General features: G+C 46.9%; 7 protein-coding genes across 7 annotated transcripts; 3 read left to right on the forward strand and 4 right to left on the reverse strand.

Moving 5' to 3' along the window:
• Positions 1-692: 692 nt before the first annotated feature.
• Positions 693-1,726, forward strand: B0J16DRAFT_323809 (uncharacterized protein; the record flags this gene model as incomplete). The annotated part of the gene is made up of 8 exons (XM_046125794.1): positions 693-781; positions 875-886; positions 1,106-1,121; positions 1,173-1,188; positions 1,355-1,380; positions 1,438-1,455; positions 1,523-1,534; positions 1,613-1,726. 8 exons carry the CDS (start codon positions 693-695, stop codon positions 1,724-1,726), a joined length of 303 nt encoding a protein of 100 aa, XP_045978690.1.
• A 157-nt stretch (positions 1,727-1,883) lies between these two features.
• B0J16DRAFT_348486 (uncharacterized protein) lies at positions 1,884-3,686 on the reverse strand. The gene is made up of 3 exons (XM_046128746.1): positions 3,109-3,686; positions 2,966-3,055; positions 1,884-2,900 (listed from the first exon to the last, which is right to left on the reverse strand). The coding sequence occupies exons 1-3, from the start codon at positions 3,614-3,616 to the stop codon at positions 1,990-1,992; spliced, it is 1,509 nt and encodes a 502-aa protein (XP_045978691.1). The 5' UTR covers positions 3,617-3,686; the 3' UTR covers positions 1,884-1,989.
• A 2,543-nt stretch (positions 3,687-6,229) lies between these two features.
• B0J16DRAFT_309771 (glycoside hydrolase superfamily) lies at positions 6,230-9,077 on the reverse strand (the record flags this gene model as incomplete). Its single annotated transcript, XM_046124931.1, has 7 exons — positions 6,230-7,022; positions 7,077-7,312; positions 7,363-7,793; positions 7,847-8,150; positions 8,204-8,465; positions 8,520-8,895; positions 8,944-9,077. 7 exons carry the CDS (start codon positions 9,075-9,077, stop codon positions 6,261-6,263), a joined length of 2,505 nt encoding a protein of 834 aa, XP_045978692.1. The 3' UTR covers positions 6,230-6,260.
• Positions 9,078-9,697: 620 nt separating this feature from the next.
• Positions 9,698-11,772, forward strand: B0J16DRAFT_292073 (general substrate transporter; the record flags this gene model as incomplete). The annotated part of the gene is made up of 4 exons (XM_046124310.1): positions 9,698-9,742; positions 9,812-10,316; positions 10,371-11,344; positions 11,398-11,772. 4 exons carry the CDS (start codon positions 9,698-9,700, stop codon positions 11,509-11,511), a joined length of 1,638 nt encoding a protein of 545 aa, XP_045978693.1. The 3' UTR covers positions 11,512-11,772.
• Positions 11,773-12,302: 530 nt separating this feature from the next.
• Positions 12,303-14,867, forward strand: B0J16DRAFT_403994 (fungal-specific transcription factor domain-containing protein; the record flags this gene model as incomplete). The annotated part of the gene is made up of 3 exons (XM_046132758.1): positions 12,303-12,315; positions 12,364-12,463; positions 12,594-14,867. 3 exons carry the CDS (start codon positions 12,303-12,305, stop codon positions 14,497-14,499), a joined length of 2,019 nt encoding a protein of 672 aa, XP_045978694.1. The 3' UTR covers positions 14,500-14,867.
• Positions 14,868-15,537: 670 nt separating this feature from the next.
• On the reverse strand, positions 15,538-16,780 carry B0J16DRAFT_323814 (uncharacterized protein; the record flags this gene model as incomplete). The annotated part of the gene is made up of 4 exons (XM_046125795.1): positions 15,538-16,008; positions 16,062-16,248; positions 16,303-16,512; positions 16,566-16,780. The coding sequence occupies 4 exons, from the start codon at positions 16,778-16,780 to the stop codon at positions 15,538-15,540; spliced, it is 1,083 nt and encodes a 360-aa protein (XP_045978695.1).
• Positions 16,781-18,643: 1,863 nt separating this feature from the next.
• B0J16DRAFT_273472 (cytochrome P450) lies at positions 18,644-19,893 on the reverse strand (the record flags this gene model as incomplete). Its single annotated transcript, XM_046123644.1, has 2 exons — positions 18,644-18,832; positions 18,883-19,893. The coding sequence occupies 2 exons, from the start codon at positions 19,891-19,893 to the stop codon at positions 18,644-18,646; spliced, it is 1,200 nt and encodes a 399-aa protein (XP_045978696.1).
• Between the last annotated feature and the right edge of the window lie 94 nt (positions 19,894-19,987).

The raw sequence follows: 19,987 nt of genomic DNA on the forward strand, positions 1-19,987 counted from the left end.
TCGTGGACAAAGACATCTATTTACGTACGAAAGCAAACTCCTTGTGTATGCTCATGCCAACACCTCTCCATCTAATACCTTGAACGTGTGTGAACCTCGTGGACAAAGATTTGCTAAATGAAAGAAGGTACCGAGATGTCCCAATCGTGATGATGTTGGCTTAACCGCATATTAATCCCTTTCTATAATATACGGACGCTGAGGGACTCTAGGTGGTGCTCGATAAAGCTTTCATGGTAGTAGAACGTATGGATCTGATATCAAACGCGCTTTCAGTCACATTGTTCCCATTATCGTACAGCTATGAGTGGCAATCACCTGTCCTTCTAAACGGAGATTATTACCCCCTTTCACACGATACCCAGTAATCACAAATCCATAGTTTTAACAAAAGTTTGAGTCGGTGCATGATATCGTGAGATCAATGGTGATGCTTCTAAACCGATTCCATGTTCTAAAAACTGTTTACATAACGAATAAAGTGGCTGAGGTTAAGAGACATGAAGCCGAAGTTGATTACTTGTCCAGTACTGTAACATTGAACATAGAGCTCCAAGAGAGACACTATGATAGTAAGAGACGGCATGTCCTATGGCAGTCGAGGACGTTGTCACTGGGACTTCATACCTAGAGACCAAGGTCACAATGCGTGTTGATGCTCAACGCGCTTGGGGGTTGTAATTTACGCGCACATGCGACTGTGCGCACGAGAATACCCCCTCCTTTTCCTTCTCTTTCCTTTAACTTTCTCCCTTCTCCTCAACACCATCATCACAACTCGGTAAGTAATCGCCCTCAGCTTTTCCAAAAGGCCTTCCCAGGAAGAAAAAAAATTCTTCTCTACTTTCTGATCCTTTTACTAACTACTGAATAGCGTCTCGCGTCCGTATGTATTCAACCACAACTTCCATTTCAGATCCGGGTTCCCGACGCGCAAATGTCCTCAGCAAGCTCTTTTGTTTCCCATACATGCGTGCATACTCAAGATAATTCACAGGAGGGCTGCTATAGCCAACATATCTGTGACACTTAGATTTCCCAATCTTCTTCCGAAAGTACAGTACAGTATATTTGACTTGAACGATTCGCTGACTTTCTGTGACAGACTCAACTCCTATCAAGTAAGCTCAATTTCCGACCGCAGTTGCTATTGATCTGGCTGGTTCTCACAGTTTGAACGACGGCGCTGTAAGTATCAACACTGGGATCTGTTTCATAGCAGGTTAATGACTTTGAGTCATGTTCGCTAATAAGTATATAGAGTCCCTCGTCTGCCCCCCGGGGCCTCCCGGGTATCCGCCTCGCATAAGTCTGTTCTACCTACTGTCTTATGTATCATGGACATCGCTAACAGATGCTTTGCAGCTCGACGCTTCCGACGTGAGTCCCTTTATCCCCTACCAGCTTTATTGACCGCGGTACTAAAGTGACTGCTAGCATCCAGATGAGCTCGAGGTGAGTCATCACTCATCCGAATAGTTACAGTAACAGTACTAACCGGGATCGAACTTAACATCTCAAGGCTGTGGTTGCTGTAAGTGTACTGTTATTGTCACTTCCTCCTAAGCCAGACTCAGCCACCTCGCCAATCTCAGAGACTGTCTTTCTTAAGGTATTCCGCCCCCACCCAGCTGAAACCACTGTCATGTCTGATCCTGGAAGTGGAGCATTTCTGACTTCCCAGCAAAAGTGGACTCAAGCTATAATGGGCAATCCGGCTCACTAAAAAGAGAACAAAACCCAACAATCAAAGGCCACACATGGTATCTACATCCTCGACTTGCCACTTTACGAACACCACACTACTATGTAACTTGTTATTGTATATATAGCTGAGCTTTTCCTCATTCAACCTAATCCATCGTCTGGCGTTATATCCAAGACCCAAACCAAGATAGATTTCAAAGACATTCGAAAAAAGATTGATACCGTGGTCTATAATGAAGAAAGAATCGGTCGTCTTAGATCCAACGTTGATAAAAGTAGGTATTAGGAGATAGCAACACCAACACTTTCAGTCCCCATACCCATAACATATGAATCATCATCTTCGACATGAGACAGACGATCCGTATAATACCCACCAACGGGGGTTCTACTGTCAGCACCGTCTCGAAGATTCCCCGACCAGTTCCGCGAGTCCGTTCTTGAGTCATTCCTCTTCCACTGCGGAAACTTCGTTCGCAAAATCTTTAACGTATCCTCTTGCAAATGCTCCAAGATATCTTCCATCAGTACGCCATGACGCTCGAAGCTCACCTCATGTCTCAGATCAACAACATCGGGGAGCTGCCACTTGGGATAGAGATTCATATGCGATGGCTGCACTTGGAAGTCGTGATCGTCGTCCTGGAAATAGTAACTGCACAGCCTGCAAGGAGGCTTGCTAGTAGCGATAAATCTAACGCCTTCCCAGAAGTCGCAAGACCTAGTTTTGCCATTTTTCACAAGATGATTGTGTAAATTGACTTCGCAATGAACCTGGGACTTTGATGGAAATTCTTGTCCCTGCTGTTGGATATGCGCATACAGGCCATATTTGCGAAGCTCTTCGATATCGCTATCATAATATGATGTGTCGTATCCTGGAAACGCAGCTTTGATAATCTCCATTGGCGAAGGGGGTAGCTCTCTGGGATCTTTGAATCTTCGGGGACGGGATGAACCGATAAAGTTCACAGTGAAATCCTTGAATAGCTTGGGCCATTTTTTGAAACCTTGCACTATGGCCTCAGAGGCTTGGCGAAGAGAATGGAGTCGACCAAGGTGATGGCGTAACTGACACCAGTGGTACGAAACGTCTGGTTCGGTATTGCTAATATACTTATTGAATATGTTGTCGATTCTGTCGTCTTTGACTTTCTGTATTGCTCGGATAAGATCTTCGCAGTCGCGGAAAACTAGTCGGAAGGTCCATTTAGCACCGAAGCCTTTTATTCCGGGCAGATGTTGAGGGCGAACTTACATCTTTGCTTAGCATTCTGAGAAGAAGTCATGTCTCGAGGAAATTGAGCTCGGCTTTTGAGAGTTTGCAATTGAGTAATATCATCGAGACCTAGTCTTGTCAGATGGTTTAAGCGCACTAGTTGCTGTTTTGAATAGGCTTACTGTCTGACTCCGATGAATGCTCGCAGTGATGAATGCAAGACTCCAAGGCGGTAGTTAGTCCGTCCAGGTATACCTCCAACCTCAAGAAGTTGAATTCAAGAATACGCACAAAAACCTGCCTCTGTACTGCTTTAGGATTAACGTCGGCAGGCTGCTCACCCACGTATTTCAGAAGGTCAGAGAAAAAAGATTTGACCCTTTGCAGCTCAGATTCATTCCTCGAGTTTGATGAAAAAACATATTCTGGGCCATGCGATCCTTGAAGAACAACAAGCGCGGTGGCACAATTCCCCCCCTTCTCACTGTCCAAAATCTGAGCCATCTTACACAATAGCTTCTGATAGTCAGTGAGGGAGGCATCACTGCAACTGCTGCCAGAGGAGTATCTCATGTCGGCCCTCTGCTTGCAAGTCTCATTAATAGCCTGAAGCAGGATGCAAAGACACCGATACTGCTTTAGGTCTTCATCGCTGGGAGTCATAGCGGTATGGTTGGTGGATGAACTCATCTTGATGTTATGGAAAAATGTCCGGGGAAAGATAAAGAAGATATAAATAGGGTAATTGATAAAGTTTAATGATACTTCGTGCTTTCTGTTATCACTGCATATGTTACACTTGGTTCCATAGCTTTCTTTATATATTTCATTACAGCTGGAGCCACATGTCCTGCTAGATCTATCATTGGCTTTCGGAACTCCGATCTTGGTTCAGCTCTATTGTCCGAGAATCTCCCTTTCTGATTTGCATCGTCAAAGGCTATGTAAAGCTTTTGCCAAGTGTTCAGAGCGACGTAAGAGGCTGAAAAGGAGAGGCGCCAAATTGACTTAGTTGATAAGCAATTGTTGCACAATTCAAATTCCCTGTCATACCCTTGTTACATTATGTCGTCTTTTACGAATGGACTACAGACACGATTCACCCCAAGACATGCAGGCTTTAGTCTCACTTGCATAATGTACTTATGGTCGCAATAATGAGGTAAGCTCTAACATAAGACCAACCGCATGAGAAGCTGTTCAGTCAGACCATTGGCTAGTGTTCCAGGCTCCAATACCTACCCATTTTCAAAGCCCTGGAATGACTGAAACCGGAAATCATCATCAGACCTAGATTAGATACATGGTAACAATGTAAGCACATCTTGTTTCTCTATGGTCAATTGACTCGGATATGCTGAGATAGCATTCGCTGTCGTGTCTTATCTACCAATTCGATCGGTTGATCAATTATATAGCCACCGAAAATATTCCACAGGCCCTGCCAATGTTGAAGTTCCGCATCTAGAAGCAGAAGAAGCCGCGTGACCTAACTTGAGTTAGTTGGCCGCCCGCATTAGCTTGCCGCCCGCATTAGCTGGCCGCCCGCATTAGTTGGCCGCCCGCACATATGAATGACAGTAACTAATCATTGTCTACGTAAAGATTCGTACGACGCTCCCGAAGAGCCGCGACATCCCTCTGGGTAGTTTTATTGGTTCTAATGCGGTTCAACAATTGTGGTACCACTTTGAAACAGATCAGAGCTCTTGATGATCGCATTTGTAGGGTACCATTTGTACACTTTGGATGTCTGATGACTAGGCATCCATAGGTTTGATTCACCTATACCCAGGACTAGCCAAGAAAGGATAACTTCAGGTAACCGACAAGAGTTAATGATAAATGCTTTGAATGCTTTCTAATATTGGTGTTCGCCCCTTAAAAACAGTCGTTTGCTCCAGTCTACACAGATATATAAAGCGGCCATCGACAGGTGAAAAGGTCGTCTGGCAAGCCTTTCCTGGACACCGAGCTTTGGGTTTTGTGTCATTCGAACAAGAATATATGTTATTATCTTTGGCTTCTTGCGATCTTTCATGTCGGTGAGAGACTTTCGCGGAGACTCGGCAGATACCAAAGGGGCCGGTTCTGCCACTAACCACAATGAATTTCAGTGGACTCATGATGACCTGGAGGTGCTACGACTATGTGTTGAAGAGGTCGCAAAAGCAGAAAACGAGCCGAATGTAAGCATTGCCGAGGCTACATTCGAAGCTAGCTCTGTGCCAACACTGTCCAATACCAGTTCCAGCACACAGGCGAATGATCGGGAGATTTCAGTTGTCCAATCTGGGGGTGAAGATATTCTGGCTGGTTAGAGCAATTATACTTCACCTACGCATTTCGAAGATATTGAGCAATCTTCCGTGTTTTCTTTTAACTCTCGGCAACACAGCAACATGCCTCTATACTTTGGAAATCCTACCATGCAACAGGTCGACATAGGACGTCAACAGCCACAGACATGCAACTCTAATTCCCAACCCTTTGCTGTTTCAACCACTGAAGCCGCAAGTATTTGGATGGACTTCCATCGCCCAGATCAGATTTGTGGTTCCATAGGAAATGCTCAAAACACAAAGTACGTGATCTATTGTGAAATTGATAAGCTATTATCCCTAACAAAGATCATAGTTCCCATACGTACGCACCTGGAGCTCTTATTCCTTGTCAATACTGTGGCAATATGTTTCTGGAAAGAGATTTGGAACGACATTTAGATACACATCTGCCAAAGGAGCTTCGCAAACGTTTTTACTGTTTTGAATGTGGAGAGAAGAGTTTTGCTAGACTTGATACCTTACAAAAGCACCAAACCAGCTTCCATGGACGTTTGCCTAAGTCTCGGGAAAGCAGATAGATTTATATTATACATAGTAATATACCAAGTAAAACTTTACTTAATCTGAAAGAAATATCTATTTAGTGTACCTAAAAGTTACTTATAGACCTTGTTAAACCTTTTCCATACTTAAATAGCATCTAATTAAATTCCTCTATCTTAAAACATTGTATAAAGAGAGTACTTATATTACAACGCCAGCAGTTATATTACATATACTCTGAAATAACCAAAATCTCAAATGTTAATAATAATAACATCCTAGATTATGATTTTAATATAGCAGCTAGTTTCGTAAAATCTGGCTCGCCTAATCCAGTGGCAGCGTCCCGCCAAAGGAAAGCTTCCCAGCCTGTTTCATAAAAGTCACTATTTGCAAAGCCTTTTATATCGCTACCATCTTTGACATCCCGAAAGCTGGACTAGCCTTGGTGCAATACAGCAGAGGATTGACAAATCCCAATATAACTACCTCTAGCTTCTATAACCCTACATTCCAAGATATCTATATCTTGGCAACTTAGCCAAAGCTTGATTTCCTTTCACTCTGACGACAAAATCCTCTCCAGGGACAAGGTCGATACAATTATCCTCCAGTGACACGCCTGCAGTCTCTTCAAAGACCAAGCCTTTAGTAGGTCTCTTGACCGTGAGGCGGTACCCATCAGATGTAAGTCCAACCTCAACGCCTCTTGCGGAGAAGTCGAGGTATTTGAGGGGCTGGGGCCAATCAATATCCTGAGAAACACACATGCCATCCTTCAGAACACGCACTGATATAACATGTGGCTCCTCCTTCGTGTTGTCTATTTGACCAGTAAAAACCTCGGTGGTTCCATTAGGACCGAGAACTAGGTCCTTCTTCTCAATCTTGTTTCTCACATCCTTGCCTGTTTTAATAGATACGAAGCGAATGTCAATTGTGACGGTTCTTTCCTGTCGTTCACTGCTGGCGACCCAAACACTAAATGAGGATGTCTTTGCTGGTCTGGCATGAACAACACTCCAGTCATGGTGCTGCCGTTGGACTCCAACAGCAATGGGCTTCAGAGCTCGACGTATCGCATAATATGCTGGCTTCTTAGTAAGGAAATAGTCGACGATAGACCAAGAAATCGCGGGCCAGCAGTCATTCATTTGCCACACGAGGACACCCCCGCATCGACGGTCATCACCCCATTGATGACGCCAGTCGCGGTAGGCATGGGTCATCGCTTCGCTCTGGCAGAGCTGAGTGAGGTACAAGTGACCCTGTGAATAGATTAGTTAATATGTGCAGGAGGCTCAGGGACCTATGATCATTACCTCCAAGTCTGGAAGCGGTCGAAAATTTTCTACCACGTAGGTAGCTATGCGCCGTTCATGACCGTCGGCTTTGTTATGGAAATCCATAGTCTGAGACTGTGGGAAACGCTCAGACTTATCGGTGATCCAGTGTTTGATAGTGGATAAAGCAGGGAAGGCTTCCATGCCGAATTCGCTGTTGAATCTTCCACCCAAAGTGTCGAAAACTTGGTACTTTTCCTGTGTTCCATGCCAAACTACCCCAAGTCAATAAGCGCAGATCATCAGCAAGAGATCAATCACGTACCGTTCCATTGATGAAGATCACCAGTGGTCTTGTCTGGTGTATCTTTACCCCCGGAAAACGGCGAACCGGGCCAGTATGTCACTCCTGGAGATACCTCTGATATCACTCCAGGCAATAGGTACTCGTAATAGTATCTAGCGGGGAAGTTTGATTTCAGCCATGATCCGGGATCTTTGTCATCTGGGTTGTATTCGAGGCCTGCACCCTCTTGCACCTGGTAGTCTTCATTGTTTCCGGCGTAGATAATGATAGAAGGGTGGTGATGTAGTCGTCCAACATTCTGTCTCGCCTCTTCACGGATCGACTGGATCATAGATGGCCCGACAGGATAATTCCCACAAGCAAACATAAAGTCTTGCCAAACTAGAATACCAAGCTCATCACAACAGTCGTAAAAAGCATCGTCTTCGTAAATGCCTCCACCCCACACTCTAATGACCCATGTCAGTAATCTTGTATCGATATCCTATGACTGACATCCTACCTTGTCATGATCTGATGCCCTTCTATCATAAGCTCCAGCCACTCTCGATACTTTGCAGACGTGATCCTAGGCAGGAAGTTGTCGGCTGGAATCCAGCATGAGCCACCGCAAAAAATGTCAATGTTGTTGACCTTGAAAAAGAAAGATTTTCCGTGACAATCAGGATTCTGGACCAGCTCAGATCGTCGGAAACCACTCTTTTTAGTCACCTTGTCAAGTTCTTGGCCGTTTCTCAAAACACTGACAGTGATATCATATTGTGTTTGGTCGCCGTACCCAGCGGGATACCAAAGCTTTGGGTCCTCTAGAGAACAATCAGTACAGTCGCTATTGTAGTGAAATGTTGTTACCACATACCGATAGAAAAGGATATAGCTAAGTCGTTCCCGCAAGATCGCTTTGTTGTTGATGTATACACGTTCGTATTTTGACAATGGATCGATAGACTGGCTTCGTCAAATTCTCCAACAACGCTGAGTTCCACTGTGCCCTCAGTCTTCTTCAGATCTGGAGAAAGTTCATATTTGACAGCCATGTCACTAATATGAGCGGAAGATACTTCAAGTCGTACCGGCCTCCACGGGCCAGCAGTATTGAGTAATGGGCCCCAATCCCAACCCTTCACGTCCGTCAGCATAACCCCAAAGTATTGCATTCTTGATCTTGCACTTACCCAGTGGTACTGAGCCTTTCGAACAGTTAATCGCCCAGCCTCTCCATTGAAAAGTTCCCAGCGATGGTTGGGATACTCTTTCTGAAGCTCACGGCCTTTCAGCAACGCGCTTTCGAAATTGATGAGAAGCACATTACTCCCGGTCTTGTTCAAGTGGCCAGTGATGTCGATACGGTGGCTCAAAAACATGTTGTCGCTCTTGAGGATGACGGTGTTGTTGAGCTTCACCTCGGCAAAGGTATCCAGGCCGTCAAAAATAAGGTATACTGACGCACTGTCTGTCGATGGGGAGTCAAACGTGGTGCGGTATTCCCAGTCAGTTTCTCCCACCCATTCAACATCCAGCTCGTTCATGTCGAGAAATGGATCAGGGATACTGCAAGAGTTGTCAGTATGTATCAAGTGTCGTGAATGGTATGCATACAGTCCATTATCCAGCAAATCCATATGAGCTACCGTGGGCACCCTGGCAACAGATTTCCAGGCATCGTCGCCATCCGTCACCTTTTTGAAAGACCATCCTTTCTCGAGTAGGGAACGTTGTGCTGTTACCACCATGGTCAATGGCGATGATTGGCCAAGGAGGGCTGTTAGGTAGGTATGAAGGTCTGAATGAGGGGAAATAATCTTCAAGCATTCAGTTGCGACAGTATGCCAGTTGTTGATGAGAGCTGGGTATGGCAAATTGCTGTCTAAATACTTGTCAAGACTTAGTGTGGCTGATTGTCAAGTAAGCTGCCGTTCCTGACACGGGACGTGGCACCCGTATCCAATTTGTCTTATCAGCCGCAGAGCCAAGTTTTCCGTGTCCGTTTTGGGCATTGTTCCAGGCCACTCACCCCATACTCCACAATCCGACTGCGCTAAGCGTCCAGGATCATGACAGCACCAGATTATTCACTTGGAAAAGAAACTAACAGACGATAACATTTCTGGCAAGTACTCATAAGTGGCTTGTCTCACTTCCGTTGGCCTTTTCAGGCAAAGTTCGTCGCCGCCTCATCCCATGCACCATGTCATCTTTTCAACTATAAGTTGGCCAAGTTGTGAACTTTTCCAGGTTGCGCTCTGTTGCTTGGAACATCCACCTTGACACATCTACACCAGTCACTTTATAACAAATCCTTTGTGAAGTTTTCGAGGCTGTTATCAGCACTATGACTCCAAGGTCGGCTTCAATGGAAGACAAAGTCCATCACCACGTCCATGATGAGGTCGAAAAGGTATGATTGTCCCATGCACAAATGCAGATGTAGTCACATGATTGTCAGTCATTTACATATTCTTTATAGAACCATAAAGAAGTTAGCGAGACGAAGGTGGTAGCTGGCAACGAGGCTTTCGCCAAAGCCATGATCGAAGATCCACCCCATGCATGGAGCCGAGGACAAATCCTCATCTACTGCTTCTCTTTTGTCGGGTTCTTATGCAGCACAATGAACGGATACGATGGAAGTCTGATCAACAATCTCTTGCAAAACCCCTGGTTTCGAGAAAAATATGGTGTTGAAAGCAGCGGCATCTGGGCGGGCATCGTATCCGCCATGTACCAGATTGGAGGCGTTGTTGCGCTTCCTTTCGTCGGTCCTGTCCTCGATGGCTTCGGTCGCAGAGTTGGAATGCTTTCGGGCTCACTTATCATCGTTGTTGGAACCATTATCCAAGGTCTCTCCCATTCCTCGGGTCAGTTCATGGGAGGACGCTTCCTCCTGGGCTTCGGCGTATCTCTGGCAGCCTCTGCGGGACCTATGTACGTCATCGAGATCAACCATCCGGCGTATCGTGGACGTGTTGGAGGTAAGTTGATAACTCGGAATGTGCTTTCCTTCAACGACTGACTTGGGTTACCAGCCATGTATAACACACTGTGGTTCTCGGGTGCCATCATCGCGGCCGGATCCGCCCGAGCTGGACTCAACACAGGCGGAGATTACTCTTGGCGGTTGATAACCTGGCTGCAAGCACTTTGCTCCGGCCTGATCGTTCTCCTGAGCCTCTTGATCCCCGAGTCCCCCCGCTGGTTGTACGTTCACAATAAGAGGGAGGCCGCGGAAGCCATTCTCACACGCTATCACGGCCACGGAAACCCAGAGTCGCCCTGGGTTATCCTGCAGCTTGCTGAGTATGAGGAATCGTTGAATCTCGATGGCAGTGACAAGCGTTGGTGGGACTACCGTGCTCTTTTTTGTAACAGACCTGCCGTCTACCGCCTTTGTTGCAATTTGGCCATCTCTATCTTCAGTCAGTGGGCTGGAAATGCTGTGCTTTCCTACTTCCTCGGTTCAGTACTCGAAACTGCTGGTTACACTGGAGCCATTGAACAGGCCAACATCACCTTGCTCAATTATTGCCAGCAGTTCATCTGGGCCATACTCGGTGCTTGTCTCGTTGACAAGATCGGCCGTCGTCCTTTGCTCCTGTTCTCTTTTTGTGCGTGCACAGTTGTCTGGTTGGGCATGACAATTGCCTCTTCCGAGTTTGCCAAGTCCTACATAGGCCTCGACGCTAATGGAAAGGCAATTTACTCCAACACTACGGCATCCAAGGCCGCCTTGTCCATGGTCTTCATCTTTGGCGCCGTGTTTTCTTTCGGTATCACACCTCTGCAGGCTCTTTACCCGGTGGAAGTGCTTTCCTTCGAGATGCGCGCCAAAGGTATGGCCTTTTCCAATCTTGCTGTCAATGCTGCTGGTCTGTTGAACCAGTTTGCCTGGCCTGTAGCCATGAAAGAAATTGGTTGGAAAACATACATAATCTTCACTGTCTGGGATGTCATCCAAGTCGCTTTGATCTATGTATTCATTCCCGAGACAAAAGGTCGCACTGTAAGTTGTTCGCATGAGGGTCGTCGTGTGAATTTCGCTAACCAAGGATCTAGCTGGAAGAGCTTGATGAGATCTTCGAAGCTGAGAACCCTGTCAAAATGTCTACGCAAAAGAAGGAAATTGCACTCGATAGTCAAGGCGCGGTACTCAAGATCGAGAAAGCCTAGTTATTTTGTTGCCCAGCGATCGCTAGAATTTGTTGGCTGTGATCGGTTCCAGGAAGGGTGGCAAGTCTTCCCTGAGTCTTTACCAACAAAGACGCTCTTCAAGGCCTTGCCACCATGACGGACGTTTCAGTTAGTTCGTAGTAATCTTGTTTAGTCCATGAATAGTGGTCAGAAAGCCCAATCCTCCAAAACGAAGCGCATGTACCCCAGATGATACTAAACATGACTGTACTGCGCTGTATACATTTACAGGAGGGGAAAATCCCTCCTGTAGATCCATGTCTTGTAAGGAGTATGTAACCGAGGTACTGCAAACCAGCTTCCACTAGTCCCATTCAGACCGCGGGTGCTCTAGTCCCGCTTCCACTTGGGTTAGTGCCATCTCCCCCTCATTTTAGTTAACGAAACGCCGGAAGGAAAACCAGAACCCACTCTAGGGGGTCGGGAAAAACAGCGGAAGCATATGGGTGGTTGATCAGCGAATTTTGGTGTAAGCCATTCCGTTATTTTTTTTCGATCCCGAGGCTCACTCTACTGAGGCGTACTCAACGGATGCTAAGACTAGTTAGTGGGATTCCCTTCCCCAGATTTGCAAGCACCTGACATCCATCCCTTCTACCTTTGCTCACGTGCGTATGATCCGATTGGACCATCCTCGTAAGATTTTAAGGTTGGCCCCTTGACGTCGGAGGATTATCCTTTCCACGCTTTTGATTTAGCAACTTTCTCTACATATCAGTTTCCAAGCACCGGCCTGTTCTAGACAATCAGACCGTTCAACAAAAGCCACAATGTTTTATACATGTAGGTTCAACCCACATCTATGTTGGCTGTCACTGATCGTCGTTAAAGTCCAGGGCACTGCCGAGACGCCCGGCTCGAGCAGAATGGTCGAGAAAAAGCCTGTCAAAAGTTTGCGCGCTTGTGTAGACTGTAAACGTCGCAAGATAAGGTGTGATGGTAGGCAGCGTGCGTTTACGTCGAACACAGCCAGCGGCTCATCCCTTCCAAAAGGCGAGTACTCCACTGGTAGTTAGCTGTTATCTTTACATCACGTCGAATCTCTAACGCTCCGGTAACAGAACGCTCGAAAACTTGTCCAAACGTCTCGAGGAACGCAACTCCATTATACATCACCTTTTCCCCAACCATGATATATCAAATCTCGCTTCATTATCAGGCCAAGAACTTCGTGAACTCGTGATACACGGTGTCCCAGCCGACATGACTATACCCTCTCCCTCCGATAGCATCACTAAGGAGCTCCTGGCCCAAAATTCGGAATGGGATGAGGAACGACGAGAGCGAAATCTTCTGCCTCCTGAGGCTGATGATGTAAATGCACTATCTCTCCCGTTAGACAAGCAGGCTTCTTATCTTGGAATCTCGTCCGTAAAAGCGGCACTTGGAGCCATGCTTCAGATGCGACCACAGTTACGCGCTCTACTAGCATGTCATCACACAAACAGCAACATCCCCGTCAAGTGTAGTGAGGCTTTACCTTCTCGCCAATCAACCCGATCCATCACAGAGAATACTTGCATAAGAGGGAATGGCAAGGATCAAGCACTAGTCAATGCTTATTTCGAGCGTATCCACATCTTCACACCTATGCTTGATGAAACCTCCTTCCGCACACATCATCTTAACAGTCGACGAGATGATGCACCTTGGCTCTCTTTGCTCAACATGGTCTTGGCCATGGGTAGCATTGTAGCTAACAAATCAAGTGATCGGGACCACTGCGAGTATTATACCGAGGCCATGAAGTACCTTGATCTTAACGCGTTTGGCAGCAGCCATATCGAAACACTGCAGGCTCTTGCTCTCCTTGGGGGTTATTATCTTCACTATATCAATCAGCCTAACAAAGGCAATGCTATTATTGGCGCTGCCCTTCGGATGGCAAGCGCACTTGGCTTCCATCGAGAGCCTTTGGAGCAACAGGTAGATGGCACTCTGTTCAAGGCGGCGGAAATACGGCGGCGGACCTGGTGGTCATTAGTCTGTCTTGAAACTTGGACAACTACCACTTTGGGGCATCCCTCTTTCGGTCGTTTCTGCCCGTCGATCGATGTCCAACCCCCGAAACTCGGAGTCGACTACGTATCCGGTGGAAGGTCTTCAAATCCGTATGCCTTTGACTATCTTCTGATCTCTCCAACCTCACACGAGGAACGAAACTCAAGGCAGCACATGGGAACGATTATACTGGTTGAGAACATTCAGTTCTGCCGGATTGCGACCGAAATACAAGACATGCTTGTCGTCACTCCTTTTCTCAGTCGGGAGGATCGTAACCGCTTTGACAATATGTTGATCAATTGGTACGACCAACTACCTTCCTTGTCCAGCAGTGATCAAAACTGCGCTGAGCCAGTTAACCTTGCCCGGTGTGTCATGAGATGGCGATACTGGAATCTGCGTATGCTTTTATATCGGCCGGCACTCCTTGACGCCACTACCAGCTGCGTCAGCCTCCCTGAACTAGCTCCACCACATGATTACAATGCCATAGAGAAATGCCAGCAGCTCTCCAAAACCGTTATCGAGGATATAGCTCAGAGCTGGGTGGGCCATCAGATGTCTGGATGGAACGCTGTATGGTTTCTTTACCAAGCCGCAATGATACCTTTATTGAGTATGCTATGGCAGCCTCAAAATCCATCGGTTGTTGAATGGAAAGATCAAGTCCAGATGGCTCTCAAGCTTTTCCAAGAAATGCAAGATTGGTCCTTGACAGCACGTCGTAGTCATGGTGTTGTAAGCCAGATTTACCAAGCTAGTTGCGAGCTGATTCGCCGAGGTGGCGAATCTCAACCTGACTCAGTAATCAATTCAAACGCGAGCGCAGATCAAGACTTCTACTCGTGGGCCGATGGATTAGAGGTAGACGATGTATTGGATATGCTCTGTCAGGACTGGTCATGGGATGGGAATTGTACTTGGAATGATGATGAGTTTGTCAACACGTATCATGATTTCTGAGAAAAAGAAAAGAAGAAAAAGAAAGGAAAAAAGGAATACACCACTACACTATCTTAGGCATTCATCACTGGAAACGATAAAACTTTTTGAATTCATTGTCAGTCATGGACTTATAGTGGATGTATTGTCCTGCTCTTGTTAGCATCTCAGTCGGCCACGGATGCTAGCAAACCCTATAAGTGTCTTCCATTTCAAAACTCTTAGATAGCTATAAGGCATCAATGTAGTGAGTGTTAACGAGGCTGAAAGCGATATATGCGGGCGCATAAGTGACTTAGTGAGATATTCTATAGAGTCGTGCAGATGACAAGGAACTCGTCGAAGACCGCTTCGGAGCCAACATCACTGAGGATGGAGTTAAGTGGATGGTCGTCTGCACATATTGATAACGAAGTGTCTTTTGAAAAAGACGTGCTTTTAACTTCTGGCGAGATGGAATCTGCTGACGAGTAGTGTGCGCGGAAGTACCTGAACGATGCCAAGCCACATGACAACCCAAATTTGGTGACACGCCACTATTTCTGGTGGTCAGACGAAGAAAAACTCCGTCACTACCTAAAGGATTGTCCCTGTGGGCCATATTTCAATATAGAAGTTGCACTCCGCGGGAATCGTATGGCAAGGAAGGGAAACTCCACCAGGGAAGGCAGAAGTCCTCTACCACAGTTGATTAACACCGGTTTTCATTTCCATGCCGTTGAGCAGTCGCCAGCCTTTTGGCGAGTGGGCTTACGATCATTGTGAAAAGCCCCACCAGCGTGGTGTTGTGGTGACACGTCTATTAGTCCGACTTGTGCTGGTTTTAGTGCAAGTCTTAGTACTGCCTCCGATGAGATTTGATAAAGTTGGCCGACGCGACAAGTGCCCCACGGGTGAGCTGGTGGGCCAGCATCTGGTGGTAGTTCACAATGGCGCGTGTTGGCTCGAGGACTAGACTAAGGAGAGGAGAGAAGCCGAGATGAGTTAATAGATGGACATTTTATGTATTAGATTGATGTATTAAATATATATGCTATTCAAGGAGATGGAGAGGGTATCTTATGATCGTCTGCTGCTCGAAATAGAAGGACCACGACTAATCTCCTCAATGACAACCTGCTTAGGATGTCCATGCGTCAAAGGAATCTCATCCGTATCCGAACCACCCTTGAAAGGATTACGATCAGGACTATTCTCAACAGTGACCTGGAACTCCGTTCGCTGATGAATACCAGGGCCATGGTTAGGGAGATCCTCATCGGAGTCTCCAGCGACAACTTTAGATCGGTGTGTAAGATGGACGTTGTTTCCTCCGTTTGTCCAAGGGGCGTCGTCCGTTCGGTGACCGCTGCGACCGTGGGCAGAGTGGGAGAGGGAGGGGTAGTATTCGTCTGTGTTTTCGCCTTTGGCTAGACGTGTGATGAGCTTTGCCATGGACATTTCGATGTTGAGCTTGACCATGTAGGCGACGGGGTGGAATTGGATGTAGACGACTTGGTTGGGGAGCCACATGAGACCGATGAGCATGGCCTGTGAATGTTAGTGACTGTACTGGAATGAGGAAGTGCAGGGCGGTGACTTACGTCCATGAGGATGGAGACGACCATGAGCTTGGCGTTGAAGCCGACGAGAGGCTCATACTTCTTCAAGTTGTGCTGCTCGACGAGTCTCTTCTTGACGGTTCGGAGGAAATACCAGTTCAGTCCGGCGTCGACAATGAGGATGATGACCTTGGAGATGCGATCCCAGACATCATTGACTTTAACCCATCTATGCGACAGTTAGTAAAGCTCCACGGCTCTCGGTGAATGCAGCTAAACTTACGTCTCGCTCGCAGGGGGTACAGTATGCGAAGGAATCCAAATAACAAAAACAGCGATGTTGACAAGCGTTATGATAATAGCCGTGCCCCATTTCAGCTTAAAGATAGTAGACCGATGCTCAGCGATGATAGAAATTCGGTTGACGATAATCTGAAGAAGTAACTGAATCTCCCAGACCCAGAAGAACAGAATGAAGAAGAGAACAGGGACACTAGAGCACTAACGTTAGTCAACCAGAATGCGTCAGTGACATGCAGTACTTACGTCGGGCCGATAATTCCATCCAAGAAAACCCATCCGATGATAGCAATACAAAGATTCGCAGCAATTTCTCCCCAGAGCATGTAAATGTATGTGCTGCGCAAAGGATTTCTGTTTCGGCGTGTTTGTTTCCATGCTTCCCAGACGGTGAGGAGGCCGAAGCCGAGGGTGAAGCCCATGGCCATGGAAGCGATCTTGTGATCACTTGTAGACGCCATTTTGAAAGAGTGACGAGGTAAGATACAGAAAATGACAGGACCCCGAGAAAGGAAGCAAGACAGAAGCAAGGAGATGCAGATCTGGGGTTTGTTGAGCTTTAATACCGAGTGCATGGCAAGTGCATGGCAATTCCGCATGCTGCAGCAGAACCACGTTTTGCTCTAGACCAAGCCACAGTGGACCAAATTGTCCGGGACGCAGGGGAAGTGTACAGCTTTCACAGGAAACGGGGCCGACGATCCCATACAGACTGTACGTCAGGCCGTTAGCTTGCAGTCGTTGGTGTCAGTGGCTCCGGGGCGCACAGCCGGAAACGGATTGGCGTGAACCGTGGCGAAACCATCTTCTGCCGAAGGTTATCCTGCGCTTTGACACTACAGTACGCTTGTCAACAATACAGTATCTGGACGACGATTCCTTGTTGGGGTGGTTACGAAGCTTGGTATAGTCTGCCGGGATTGTCATTTAACCTCGGGCCAGTGCCACAGTATCCTTGTAGGTTGTTACCCGGGGAGCTGGAGAGGATCATTAAGGTGCATGATGATTTTCTGAGTTTACTAGGTCCAGGGTGAGAGGAGAAGAGTCTCACGGATGTTTCCGTTGCCATCTCCATTCGTGTGCGCCAGAATGTCAATGTGTGTTGATTAAGTTTCGACTACTGCCGGGTCCTTCGGTTTCACTTCTACCTCCAGAGCGACAAGCTTTTCTTTGGTCTCGGTGCCAGATCAGAATCAGGGGCGACAGCCACTAAAAGAATTCTCAACGCCACATGGTTAGACTGGTCGTCTCACATCTCGGTACTGGGGAATCTTTTCAGCATGGTTCCGCGGCCTTCCCCATTTGTCATTAGCAGACCTGCCAGAGCTAAATCTCTAGTCAAAGCCAAGTCTTTCGTCTCCATTTATTTAATCATCTACCAGGATAAACTGCGGCACTGCACTCGACTTTTTACTGTTTTGGTGGCTGTGGCTGCTTCTTCTGAAACATGATCAGGGGGAGAATGCATTTTGCTTCACCTCATTCGTTCAATTAGTCTCCCATTATTTTCCACTTCCAATAGCTTACGGCGAAGTTTATTCATCTTCTTTTTACCGACATTATAGATGGCTTTGCCGAACAGGGCATTGTAACCGATGTCCCTCTGTACGTACCCACGTGTTGAGGAACAACTGAGTGTTGCACTAGAAGCGATCTGCATTGACATCGGAGACAAACTCCTCCCGCACGAACCCATCTTGCAGATCCGGAGTTAACCCAACTACCTGATAAACAGTCCAACTCTTTGACAACTTGCTGATCAAAAAAGGTCATCTGACTCGAGATGCGCCCGTACAACTTCATTTGGTAGAATCTTCGGAGTCAAGTTTTAGCACGATCAGCAACGCTACGAAGTCATTAGCGCATTCCGGGTAAAATCTTGGGATCTTCCACGTGTATTCGTCTGTGCCACCCCTGAACTTGTCATTTGTCAATTTCGGTAATCTTTTTTCACACTTGCTCATTCAACGTTGGAGGTCTAGGGTGGGAAGTTTGATCGTCATACTTAGGCGATATATAGACATGAATCGTCCATAAGATCTACAATGGATGTCTGGGCATTCATGCAACGATATGTTTCCTATGTAGTGCGCGTTTCCCCCATAAAAGATCAGCGGGCCAAGTTTGTGATGCAAGCACCTCCTTGTTTGGACCACAAAGCTGATTGCAGCAGGGCATGTCCCTTCTTCCCATCAACATAACACCCCTCTGACTCTTGACGTTATGAATCACACTTATTTACAAAAAAGATGGAACTTGTGTCGTTGAGGAGATTTCTTTTATAATTGCCATTCTCAAATCTCCGACCCGCGCAACTGGAGTAGTTAATGCTTCCTCCTCTTGATAGCAACACGAAAGTCGAGGTGGAACGAAAACCATTGCGTCCTAGTCGTCCAAGGATGAAACTCATTCTCAAGCTCAGCATCAAAGTGTCGGAAGAATTGAGCGATGTACTTGTACATCTCAACAGTTGCCAGATGCTTCCCAATACAACTGCGACTACCCATGCCAAACTAGCAAACCAAGTCAATATCACATCTCATAAGACCAAGGAGGCACTCACCGTCATTAATATCGACTTGTCCTTCTTTATCCGTTCCTCATCCTTTGAATTTTGGGCAATCCATCGCTCTGGTCGAAACTCTTCCGCATCCGGACCAAAGATTTCCCGTGAACAGTTCACAGCCCTCGCACTCGCACCGCAAGTAGATCCTGGCGGAAGAAAGTATTCTCCAATCTGAGATCCCTCCGATGGCACAACGCGGGGAAGTTGGTATTGAATGGAGGGATGAAGACGGGTGCTTTCCGTGACAACGGCAGACAGAAATGGTAATTTCTCCGCTTCCTTGAAAGAAATCTCCCGTCCTTCCTCATCCAGATTTAATTCCCGGTAAGCGTGATCGATCTCGTCCATTAACCTTGTTTTCGTATCAGGGTCGGTTAGGATATAGCCAAGACAGGCTAAAATGCTAATGGCTGTTGTATCAGAACCTGCGGCTAGGATATTTACCCCTTCGATCATAACATCTCGCTTGCCGACTGGTTGACCCCGGGGATCCTTGGCTTCGATGAAGTGCTGGAGGAGATCTCGTCGCTGACTAGGCAAAAGACCGTTCGTCATTCTCTCCTCTACGCGACCGTCGAGCCAATCGATGAAAACGTCAAAAGCGTTGAGTCGATCGCCGCCAAAGTTCTTGGTGAACCACTTCGATACTGGGTTGTTGATCCAGAACATTTGCAAAGGAAGAATACCCATGTTTCCCATGAAGTAGAATCCATCGTGGATAGACTGGATGATTCCGCCGATATCCTTACCCTGCTCCAGAAATCCGACCATACCACCTATGGCTAGCTGCCCGACGACATCCGAGGTGAAGTAGTTGACCATCTTGTCAATCGCAAAATAGTCACCTTCATCCGCCAGCTCGCCGAGCTTTCTCAGATTGACATCCATCACGTCTTGAATCAATGGCTCCATGGTGAGAATGGACGTCATCGAGTACGCACTCGAGACACGCGACCGGAGAAACCGATGGGCTTTGTTATCCCTTGTCGCGAAGAAGCTGACGGTCATGTTCGGCACGATGAATGCATCATAGAACTTCGCCTGCACACGCATTAGTCCACAACCCTGGCTCGTAGGGATCGCACTTACCTTGGTCACAGTT

This window comes from Fusarium flagelliforme (genome assembly GCF_020744385.1).
Source record: "Fusarium flagelliforme strain FIESC 12 MPI-CAGE-AA-0113 chromosome Unknown B0J16scaffold_7, whole genome shotgun sequence".
Lineage (NCBI taxonomy): Eukaryota > Fungi > Ascomycota > Sordariomycetes > Hypocreales > Nectriaceae > Fusarium > Fusarium flagelliforme.

What these genes read in the sequence shown, in the direction of transcription:
- B0J16DRAFT_348486 (XM_046128746.1), bottom strand. Translation starts at nt 3,616, where the DNA reads ATGAGTTCATCCACCAACCATACCGCTATGACTCCCAGCGATGAAGAC. An exon ending in GCATTCATCGGAGTCAGACA is followed by an intron (nt 3,056 to 3,108) that starts GTAAGCCTATTC and finishes TGACAAGACTAG; the next exon opens with GTCTCGATGATATTACTCAA. An exon ending in TCAGAATGCTAAGCAAAGAT is followed by an intron (nt 2,901 to 2,965) that starts GTAAGTTCGCCC and finishes CCTTCCGACTAG; the next exon opens with TTTTCCGCGACTGCGAAGAT.